General features: G+C 45.0%; 1 protein-coding gene across 1 annotated transcript; it reads left to right on the forward strand.

Moving 5' to 3' along the window:
- The first annotated feature begins 216 nt into the window (after positions 1-216).
- MLNR (motilin receptor) lies at positions 217-8,561 on the forward strand. The gene is made up of 2 exons (XM_074217134.1): positions 217-1,039; positions 3,778-8,561. The coding sequence occupies exons 1-2, from the start codon at positions 217-219 to the stop codon at positions 4,140-4,142; spliced, it is 1,188 nt and encodes a 395-aa protein (XP_074073235.1). The 3' UTR covers positions 4,143-8,561.
- Positions 8,562-11,821: the final 3,260 nt, after the last annotated feature.

Genomic DNA, 11,821 nt, shown 5'->3' on the forward strand with positions numbered 1-11,821 from the left:
GGCGGGGGAGACCCCCGGCAAGGCGGGTCTCGGACGGCGCCCGCCCCGCCGGCCCGGATCCACCCCAGAAAAGACAAGGCGAAGCCCCCGGGCGTGGCTGCCGGGGAGGGGGCGCGTGACGTCACGGGGCGCCGCAGGCCGTGCCCGCCCGCCTCTGGGCCCCCCGCGGGACAGCAGCGTCTCCCGGCCCCCGGGGCTCCGGCTCGCCCGCCGGGCATGGGCGCCCCGCGCAACGCCAGCGGCCCCGCGGCCGCGCCCTGGCCCCTGCCGCGCTGCGACCACAGCCGCTGCTCGCCCTTCCCGCTGGGCGCCCTGGCGGCCGCCACGGCCGTGTGCCTGGCGCTGTTCGCCCTCGGGGTGAGCGGCAACGTGCTGACCGTGCTGCTGGCGCGCCGCGCCCGGGACGCCCGCTCCACGGCGCGCCTCTACCTGGGCAGCCTGGCCCTGGCCGACCTGCTGGTGCTGCTGGGCCTGCCCTTCGACCTCTACCGCCTGTGGCGCTCGCGGCCCTGGGTCTTCGGCCAGCTGCTGTGCCGCCTGTCGCTGTACCTGGGCGAGGGCGGCACCTACGCCGGGCTGCTGCACGTCACGGCGCTGAGCCTGGAGCGCTACCTGGCCATCTGCCACCCGCTGCGCGCCCGCCGCCTGGTCACCCGCCGCCGCGTGCGGGCGCTCCTGGCGGCGCTCTGGGCGCTGGCGCTGCTGTCCGCCGGACCCTTCCTCTTCCTGGTGGGCGTCGAGCAGGACCCGGGCCCCGGCGGCGCCCAGGCCAACGGCACGGGCCGGGCCGGCCCGGAGGGCAGCGCGGAGGGCAGCGCGGCGGCCGCCTTCAGCCGGGAGTGCCGGCCCAGCCCCGCGCGCCGGGGCGCCCTGCGCCTCATGCTCTGGGTCACCACCGCCTACTTCTTCGTGCCGCTGCTGTGCCTCAGCGTCCTCCACGGCCTCATCGGCCGCGCGCTGGGCCGGCGCGGGGCCGGGCTGCGGGGGCCCGGGGGCGCGGGCCGCGAGCGGGACCAGCGCCGCACCCTGCGCGTCCTGGGTGAGCCGCCGCCGCGGGGCTCTGCGCCCCCGCTGCCCCTGTCCTGGCCCGCTGCCCCTGTCCTGGCCCGCTGCCCCTGTCCGCCCCCGCTGCCCCTGTCCTGGCCCGCTGCCCCTGTCCGCCCCCGCTGCCCCTGTCCGCCCCCGCTGCCCCTGTCCTGGCCCGCTGCCCCTGTCCGCCCCCGCTGCCCCTGTCCGCTCCCGCTGCCCCTGTCCGCCCCCGCTGCCCCTGTCCGCCCCCGCTGCCCCTGTCCTGGCCCGCTGCCCCTGTCCTGGCCCGCTGCCCCTGTCCGCCCCCGCTGCCCCTGTCCGCCCCCGCTGCCCTGTCCTGTCCCGCTGCCCCTGTCCTGGCCCGCTGCCCCTGTCCGCCCCCGCTGCCCCTCTCCTGTCCCGCTGCCCCTGTCCGCTCCCGCTGCCCCTGTCCGCCCCCGCTGCCCCTGTCCGCCCCCGCTGCCACTGTCCTGTCCCGCTGCCCCTGTCCTGTCCCGCTGCCCCTGTCCGCCCCCGCTGCCCCTGTCCTGTCCCGCTGCCCCTGTCCGCCCCCGCTGCCCCTCTCCTGTCCCGCTGCCCCTGTCCGCCCCCGCTGCCCCTGTCCGCCCCCGCTGCCCCTGTCCTGTCCCGCTGCCCCTGTCCGCCCCCGCTGCCCCTGTCCGCTCCCGCTGCCCGTCTCCTGTCCCGCTGCCCCTCGCCGCTCCCGCTGCCCCTGTCCGCTCCCGCTGCCCCTCTCCTGTCCCGCTGCCCCTGTCCGCTCCCGCTGCCCCTGTCGGCTCCCGCTGCCCCTCTCCTGTCCTTCTCTCCCTCTGCCCCGTCCGCTCCCGCTGCCCGTCTCCGCTCCCGCTGCCCCTCTCCTGTCCCTCTTCTTCTCTCCTTTCCTTCTTCTCTCCCTCTCCCTCTCTCCTTTCCTTCTCTCCCTCTTCTTCCTCTCTCCTGTCCTTCTCTCCTTCTCTCCCTCTTCTTCCTCTCTCCTTTCCTTCTCTCCCTTTCCCTCTCTCTCCTCTCCTTCTCTCCTTCTTCCTCTCTCCTCTCCTTCTCTCCCTCTTCTTCTCTCCTCTCCCTCTTCTTCCTCTCTCCTCCTTCTCTCCCTCTTCTTCCTCTCTCCTGTCCTTCTCTCCCTCTTCTTCCTCTCTCCTCTCCTTCTCTCCCTCTTCTTCTCTCCTCTCCTCTCCCTCTTCTTCCTCTCTCCTCTCCTTCTCTCCCTCTTCTTCTCTCCTCTCCTCTCCCTCTTCTTCCTCTCCCCTTTCCTTCTCTCCCTCTTCTTCCTCTCTCCTTTCTTTCTCTCCCTCTTCTTCCTCTCTCCTCTCCTTCTCTCCCTCTTCTTCTCTCCTCTCCTCTCCCTCTTCTTCCTCTCTCCTCTCCTCTCCCTCTTCCTCTCTCCTTTCCTTCTCTCCCTCTTCTTCCTCTCTCCTTTCCTTCTCTCCCTCTTCTTCCTCTCCTTTCCTTCTCTCCCTCTTCCTCTCTCTCCTTTCCTTCTCTCCCTCTTCCTCTCTCTCCTTTCCTTCTCTCCCTCTTCTTCCTCTCTCCTTTCCTTCTCTCCCTCTTCTTCCTCTCTCCTTCTCTCCCTCTTCTTCTCTGCTTTCCTTCTCTCCCTCTTCTTCCTCTCTCCTCTCCCTCTTCCTCTCTGCTTTCCTTCTCTCCCTCTTCTTCCTCCCTCTCCCTCTTTTTCTCCCTCTTCTTCTTCCCCATCTCCCTCCCTTTCTCTTCCCCAGAGACTAAACCCAAACAGAACCAGGGACCGGCCACTCCCTGGAAGAGCTTTCAACCTATCGGGCTAAAGGGGGTCTTGAAGGGGCCCTTTTTGAAAAAGAAACCCTGTCTGGGCTCCCAGGTCGGCCCCACTCTCTGGTGTTGTGGCCTCTCCACCTCAGGGCACCCCCAGGCCTTGCTAATCTCCTTTCACAAAGTGGGGAGCAGCTGCCTGTGATCCGCCTGGGATCTTGTTTCTGTCTCTCCTGCACTCATAACATTCTGCCTTGTCCTGGTGCTACTTAGACATTTAAATTCTCCCACTGAATCTTAGGGCTCCTGTCCTGTTGGTTATGATCCACCCTGGGAATCTGTTAAATGTGAATATAAATAAGAGACCAGGCTTCTGATTTTAGTGGGGTAGAAAGTGATGAATTGGGAGTTAGATGACCAGTTTTGGATCCTGCCTCTAACACTGCTGCTGTGACCATAGAAAAGTCTTTTAACCTGCCTGTTTCCCTACCTGCAAAATAGGAGGGCCTGTGTGACTTCAGAGGCGTTCTCAGACTCTGACATGAATGAATTACTGTCTGGAACAGTAAAGTCTTTAATCTCAGTTTTCTTTGCCCCACATCATTGCAGTGTCCTATCTCTAATGTTCAGCCCCATTCTTCATCCAGTCTAACCTCTCCCACTTGGTGAATTAAGGGGGTTCCAAAGGGATGCACCTCTTTTATTAATCAAATGTCTATTAACCATCTTTACAACAGTACCTGAGAGGAGACTTTTTTTGGAATGAAGGTTGCAGAATGATTTGTTCCAACTTTTGTCCTTTTTGGATATCACACAGATCAAATGGTGGTAACCCTAATCAAAGCTCATGAAGTCGACTTTGCATGCTTCTGACCCCAGGAAACTGAATTAGAAACATTTTTCTCTTGTTTATTGCTCATGAAATAGATGATTACTCCCTGAATAAATCCCAAGAATGTTAAGTGAACCATAGTTGCCTTGCCAGAGCCTTTATTAATATTGTGGGTCTGTTTCTCTTTGCAGTGGTGGTAGTTCTGGCATTTGTAGTTTGCTGGCTGCCCTTTCACGTTGGCAGGATCATTTACATCAACGCTGAAGATTCCAGAACAATGTATTTCTCCCAATACTTCAATATTGTGGCTCTGCAGCTTTTCTACCTGAGTGCATCCATCAATCCTATCCTCTACAATCTCATTTCAAAAAAGTACAGAGCAGCTGCCTACAAGCTCCTTCTTGCAAGACAGTCTGGAGAAAAAGGTTCAGGAACCAGGAACTTGGGAGGGGAGACTGCAGAAGAGACTGGAGCAGAAACAGCCGGCTCCACTGAGACCACTGCTAGCTTTAAAAAAGAACACCAGGAGGGTGACCCTCAGAAAGCCCAAGAATGACTTCCCTTCTCTCCATAGAGGGGATTACAGGTGTGGAATATGGTAATACCATCAAATGTGATGTAGTTACTATGTTAGTTGGTTTGGTTTAAATGTTTTTCTTTGTTAGACTTCAAGTCCCCTGAGAGCAGGAACTCTTTTCACTTGTTTTTATTTGCATCTCCAGACCCTAGGACAATGCCTGAAATAGTTGCTTTATTGAATGATTGTTTGATTTGTTACAAAGGTTGGTTCAATGCAGGGGTAAGGAGCAGAACAGAGGGAAAATGATTGCAGTGTAAAAACAAAGACAGTAGCAAAACTATGAAAATTACTGTTTAATAATAAATAAAAGAAATGTATTAATTGGGTCAAGAACACATCACCAATTCATCTGGTGAGCTGGATAAAAAAAATCATTGATGAAGAACATCTTTATTTTGAGTGGCAAGCACCATATATTTTTTCACTTTTTATTTTATTTTTCTGGTTACATGCAAAGGTAGTTTCCAACATTCATCTATTTGCAAGTTTATCAGTTTTTTACAATTAATAATTGCCTAACTGTGTGACCTTGGGCTAGTCACTTAATCCCCTTAACTTAAATGAAATTTAAAAAAATATATTTGCAATGTTTTCTTGGTTCTGCTCACTTCATTCAGCAGCATTTCATGTAGAACTTTCCAAGCTTTTCTGAAATCTGGCTTATCATTATTTCTTACAGAAAAACTGCATCACATTCATACACCATAACTTGTTCAATCATTCCCCAGTTGATGGACCTCCCCTCAATTTCCAGTTCTTTGCCACTACAAAAAACCTCTATGAATATTTTTGAATATGAGAGTCTTTTTCCATTTTTTATGATTTCTTTGTTATCTAGACCTAGCAGTGGTATTATTGCTGGATCAGAGGGTATGCCTGGTTTTGTTGCCCTTTGGGAGGAGTCCCAGCTTGCTCCCCAGAATGGTTCACACCTTGGATGGCACTGTATGGCAGTTGATCATCATTAGGAGAAGGATGTAGCATCCAGCCTGTTTAGGAAATCAATAAATAAAAAAATGAATCAATAAGTAATTACTTCTTAAGAAACTATTACCTATCAGGCGCATTGTTCTAGATGCTAAGGATGGAAAGACTGAATAGAACTCCCTGCCCTGAAGGTGCTTAAATTTAATAGGGGGACATAAGCTACATTTGGAGTGTGGGAGCCATATAAGTAAGTTCTTGATGTAGAGATTCACAGGGATTGGTAGTTGAATCTAGGACAGTCAATTGTCCCCTGCTTTCCAGGAGTAGATGTCTCCCGTGGATAAGAAAATATCCAATGAATAATATCCCTTAAGCACTTAGTAGTGCCTAGGAAAAAAAAACAATAGAAACCTAGTTGTTCCCTAAGCTCTTTACCTAAGTAGACTTTGTTGTTCAATCTGGTTCATCTCTTCTTGAACCCATTTGAGGTTTTCTTGGCAAGATACTGAAATAGTTTGCCTTTTCATTCTCCAGCTTATTTCACAGATGAAGAAACTGAGGCAAACAGGTTGAAGTGACTTGCCCAGGTCACACATATTGTAAGGATCCAGACTCATATTTGAACTCAGGTCTTCCTGACTCCAGATGCAGTAATTCTATATTGTGCCAACTAGCAGCCTCCTAAGTGGGCACTGGAGCACAAATGTTAATTGTGTTTAAATTTTTGAGCTGTTCTGCTCCAGATTTTTTTTTAGTTTTTGCAAGGCAGTGGGGTTAAGTGGCTTGCTCAAGGCCACACAGCTAGGTAATTATCGTGTCTGAGGCCAAATTTGAACTCAAGTACTCCTGACTCCAGAGCTGGTGCTCTATCCACTGCACCACCTAACCACCCCTGCAGTCAGCTTTCTTGTCTAACAACACTGGTTAGTACCTGGAGACCTTTTTGTGGATATGGATTTCTGGTTATGCTATTCCAGTGCTTTCCAAGTGAATCTTAAAGGTAGATATGAAGTGACATTTTCAAATCATGAGCTAACTTTTTAAATCTGAATTCCAAATGTAAAGTAGAAAGACAAGATCAATTCTCAACATCTTTAGGAAAAAATAGCATTGTCTTTCTTTATTATGTTATTATTCCTTGGTTACATGTAAAAAAAGTTTTAATATTCGTTTTTTAAGATTTGAGTTCTGAAATCTTTCCATTCTTCCTATCCCATCTCCCCTCATTGAGAAAGCAAATAGTTTGATAAAGGTTAAAAAGACATAGCCATAGTGTGTAGCTAGGTGGCAAAGTAGATAGAGCACCAGCCCTGGACTCAAGAGAACCTGAGTTCAAATCTCATCGCAAATACTTAATAATCACCTACCTATGTGACCTTAGGTAAGTCAGGTGACCCCATTTCCTTAGTAAATAACATTTTTAAAAAATGTAGCCATAGCATGTTTTCATGAGTGTTCTGAATTTTTGCAGTTGTTAAAGGATGTGATTTCCTGAGTTTATAATTAAGTTGAACAAGTTTTTATTAAGCTCTTATTGTGTGCAGAGCACTGGGGAAGATACTATGGGGGATACAAAGTAAGTATAATATCATAACTCTAGAGAAGACTATGGGTCCCTCTTATTTTGGAGGCAGTGGAACTAAGACCCAGAGGGATTAGGCAGTTTGTCCAAGGTCTCCCAAGTAGGAAGGGTCAGGAAGACAATCTGAATTCACATCCTCTGACTCAGGAGCCCCTGCCCTTTACCTTTACACAGAACCTCCAGGTAGATCTGCTTTCAAGGAGTTTCATTCCTATTGGTGAGACAATACACTCATGAGAAAATTAAAAAGTTCTGCAGGACATTGATTATATGTTGAGTTTCAGGCAATGGGGAGAAATCTGTGGTCCCAAACAGCCAAGTAAAGTTTCATTAAGGAAGCAGGATTGAAGTTGGACTAGTAATACAGTAGAAAGAAGATAGTTCAGCTGTAGGCAATAATGCCTAGATGAGAGTGAAGGGAGGGACCTTATTGGCAATGTTGTAAATAAAGGAGGGAGCACCAGGAAGAAGGAGCTAGATGGATGAAGTGAGAGCATTGAATGCAACTTGGATTTGATGCAATGGACATTATGGAGCCTTTATAGGGAAAGGCTCTGGTCAAGTGACTAAGAAGATGGTGGATGAGCAATTTTCTCTAGTTACTAAAAAAAAAAGAAGTGCACACGACATAGATATTACAACTAATCAATAGGGCAAGAAAATGCCTACTATGGGCCAGGCATTGTGAATAGATACAAAGACAGAAGTGAACAGCTCCTGCCCTCAATGTGTTTACATTCCAGTAGAGGATATAAAGAGAGGTGTGGGGAGCCATGGAAGGGTGTTTTGATATGAAGAGTCAGAGATTGTGAGTGGAGTCTCAAGCAATGAAATTGTCCACTGTTTCTCAACAAGGGTCAGGATATTACAAGTTCAGTTCCAGACCATCACAATAAAGCAAATATGTCCATAAAGAAAATCATGAATTTTTTGGTTTCCCAGTGCATATAAGGTATGTTTACCCTATACTGTAGTCTATTTATTACATGTGCAGTAGTATTATGTCTGAAAAAAATGTACATACCTTAATTAAAAATATTTATTAAAAAATGCTAGCCTTCAACAAGTCAAAATCTTTTTGATGTTGAAGGGTTTTGCATTAGTGTTGATGACAGTTGACTGATGGTGGTTGTTGTTGAAGGTTGGGATGGCTGTGGCAATTTCTTTAAGAAAACAATGAAGTTTGCCACATTGACATATCTTTTTCATTTAAACACATATACTGGTCATTGTCGGACTATTAACCAACCTAATTTCAATATTGTGTCTTCAAGAATAAAGGAGATCTGAGGAGAGGAAGAGAGATGGGGTTAGAGAAGCAATAAGAATATACAACATTTATCAATTAATTTCACCATCTTAAAATGGGCATAATTCATAGCACCCCAAAACAATTACAAAAGTAGCTGATCACTGATCACAAATCACCATAAGCAAACATAATAATGATGAAAAAGTTTGAAATGTTACAAGAATCACCAAAATGTGACACAGAGATAAAATGGGAGTATCAGTTTTTGGAAAAAGGGCACCAATAGACTTGCTTGATGCAGAGTTGCCATATACTCAGAACAGAGACTGGAAAAAAAAAAAGGAAAGCTGATTTTTTTTTTTTAGGTTTTTGTAAGGCAAATGGGGTTAAGTGGCTTGCCCAAGGCCACACAGCTAGGTAATTATTAAATGTCTGAGACTGGATTTGAACCCAGGTACTCCTGACTCCACAGCTGGTGCTTTATCCACTGTGCCACCTAGAAAGCTGATTTCAAAAGCAGTGATACTTATTTTTTACTTCAATAGGCTAGTTTCTTGTTCTGCTTCTCTATTATTTGCAATATGAATGGCATACTGCATTTTTGTTTTCAAGTCTCTTGTTTTTCCTTGCTATTGGTTTCCTTTTATTTTTAACTATATCTTTGAGTTTTAATCTCTAATAGAATCAAAGAAAAAATCATAGTTCCATAAAAAACATAATTTAATATGCAAGTCAATTCAGATTCAAATCTTAGGATTTTTTCTTTTAAGGAGTATTTTATTTTTTCATTTACATGTAAAAACAATTTTAACATTCTTTTCTTAAATAAAATTTTGAGTTCCAAATTTTCTCTTTCCCTCCCTCCCTTCTCCTCTCCCTAAAACAGTAAGCAATTTGATATAGTTATATATATATATATATATAAATATATAATATATAAATATATATGTACAATTATGTAAAGCATATTTCCAAATTAGTCAAATTATATAAGAAAATACAGAAAAAACTATGAAGAAAATAAAAGTGAAAATAGTATGTTTCATTCAGTCTCCATTATTCTTTCTCCGGATGTAGTTAACATTTTTCATCAAGTCTTTTGGAATTGTCTCGGATCATTGTATTGTTGAAAAAAGAGAAGCCAATCGTACCTAATCATTATATAGTGTTGCTATTATTAATATACAATGTTCTCTTGGTTCTTCTCACTTCACTTTGCATCGGTTCATATAAGTCTTTACGAGTTTTTCTGAAATCTGCCAGCTCAGAGACTGTATTGGGGGTGGCTAGGTGGCACAGTGAATAGAGCACTGGCCTTGGAGTCAGGAGTACCTGGGTTCAAATCCGACCTCAGACACTTAATAATTACCTAGCTGTGTGGCCTTGGGCAAGCCACTTAACCCCATTGCCTTGAAAAAAAAATCAAAAAAAAATTACTGACAAAAAAAATTACAAAGAAATCTGTCTGCTCAGTAGTATTCCATTATATTCATATACCACAGCTTGTTCATCTGTCCCCATTTGATGGGCATCCCTTCTACTTTTCAATTCTTTGTCACCACAAAAATAGCTGATAGAAATATTTATGTACATATAAGTCCTCTTCCTTTTTCTTTGATCTCTTGAGATACAAACCTAGTACGGCTGTTGCTGGATCAAAGGGCATGCCCAGTTTTATAACCCTTTAGCCATAGTTCCACCAATAATGCATTAGTAGTATCCCAAGTTTTCATATATCCCCTTCAACATTTATCATTTTCCTTTTTTGTCATATTAGCCAGTCTGATAGGTGGTATCTCAGATGTTTTAATTTGCATTTCTCAATCAGTAATGATTTTGAACATTTTTTCACATGACTATGGATAGCTTTGATTTGTCTTGAAAGCTCACTGTTCATATCCTTTGACCACTTATCAATTGGGGAATGACTTGTATTCTTATAAAGTTGACTATATATATTTGAGAAAGGAGGCCTTAATCAGAGATACTTGCTGTAAAAATTGTTTCGCAGATTTCTGCTTTCCTTCTAAGCTTGGTTACATTAGTTTTGTTTGTGTAAAACCTTTATAATTTAATACAATCACAATTATAAGACATTCTTACAAAAAAAGGTAGAAAAAATGTGTTCTCTTTTTTTTTAAAAAGTCCTCATGGAATCACTACAGCATTATTTTTTGTTTTGTTTCTTGACTTTAATTTCTGCATTGCAAAAGGATCTGCATTTAGTGGCAGGAACATAAACCACCATCATTCAATGCAATCTCTACCTACAATCCAGGAACAAGAAAATCAATTAGTTTTTTCCCCTACTCAATCCTTGACTTAAGTGGTGAAAGGAACAATGTAACTAATATGAATAAACTCCACCAATGTTGATCAGAACTTCTATTCAGTTTATAATAATCTTAGACAAAAGTTGCTTGGAACCTTGACAGGATAAATGACTTGCTCAGGGTCACATAGATAGTGGGTGTCAGGTCTGGCACTTATATCCAGAAGTTCCTAAGGTCCAAGACCACCTCTCAACAAGTCAACAAATATTTTTTCTTTTGCACTTAATGGTATTTTATTTTTTTCCAATTATAGGTAAAAAGTTTTTAACATTCATTTTTGTAAGATTTTGACTTCCAAAATTTTCCCTCTCTCCTTGCCTTCTTTCCCTCCTCCCCAATAAAGCAAGCAATTCAATATGGGCTATACATGTACAATAATGTTAAGCATATTTCCACATTAGTTATTCAATAAGCATTTATTAAGTGGTTCTATATTTGAGGCACTGTGCTAAGTACTGAGGAATACAAAAAAAAAAGTAAAAACATTGTCCCTGCCCTCAAGGAGCTTATATTATAATGGAGAGAATGTGTAAATAAATCATCTATAAAAGTTACTTTTTTAACAATTTTTTAAATTTTGAGTTCCAAATTCTTTCTCCAGCCTCCTCCATCCTTTGAGAAGGTAAGAAATAGGACATGTAAATAATTATGCACAAAATATACACAGTTAGAGGAAAGATAATGTTAGAGCCAAGGCACTACTAGTGAGAGATCAGAAAAGAACTTCTGTAGAAAGAAGTGAGTCTTGAAAGAATCCAGGGAAGCCAGGAGCTGCAGATGAGGAAGGAGAGCATTCCAGACCTGGAGGAGAGTGAGTACAAAGGCAATAACTTTGGGCAAGTCACCTAACCCCCATTGCCCCACCAAAACAAACAAAAAAAAGTATATTTGATTGCAGAGTTCTTTGAGGGGAATAAAAAAGAAAATTGGAAAGATGGGAAGGTGTCAGATTATGGAGAACTTTAAATGCTTAACCAGAATTTATACTTGAAACTGGAGATAATAGCGAGCCATTAAGATGTATTAAGTGAGGATAAATTACATAGTCAGACCTATACTTTAGGGAAATCATTTTGATAATTGAGTAGAGGATGAATTTGGAGTGGGGAGAGACTTGAGGCAGGGAAAATAGAGGATTATTGCAATAGTCTAGACAAGAGATCAGGGCCTGAACTTGGGTGATGACTGGGTAAGTGGAGAAAAAAAGGATATAGATGAGAGATATTGTGATCCAATCATTTAGCATGACAGTAATGATCCAGGGTTTTAGGTATGCCAACAGTTAGAGAATGTGAACCAGATGAAGATTCTGTAAAGACAGTAAGGAGAAATCAGATTGGAAAAGAACTAGGAAAGAGTGCTGCCACTATAACCTAGAGAGGGAAGCAATGATTGACAATATCATGGACTGCAGATAAGTAAAAAAGGATGAAGATCAAGAAAAGGATTAAGTCATTGAGAGGTCATTTGTAAGGGATTTACATTACATGATCAAGTCAGAAGTCAGATTCAGAAGGTTTAGAAATGAATAAGAGCAAAGAAAGTATAGATATTAAGTAGA

The sequence above is a fragment of the Macrotis lagotis genome, chromosome 1 (genome assembly GCF_037893015.1).
Source record: "Macrotis lagotis isolate mMagLag1 chromosome 1, bilby.v1.9.chrom.fasta, whole genome shotgun sequence".
Taxonomy (NCBI): Eukaryota; Metazoa; Chordata; class Mammalia; order Peramelemorphia; family Peramelidae; genus Macrotis; species Macrotis lagotis.

What these genes read in the sequence shown, in the direction of transcription:
- MLNR (XM_074217134.1), top strand. Translation starts at nt 217, where the DNA reads ATGGGCGCCCCGCGCAACGCCAGCGGCCCCGCGGCCGCGCCCTGGCCC. An exon ending in CCGCACCCTGCGCGTCCTGG is followed by an intron (nt 1,040 to 3,777) that starts GTGAGCCGCCGC and finishes TTCTCTTTGCAG; the next exon opens with TGGTGGTAGTTCTGGCATTT.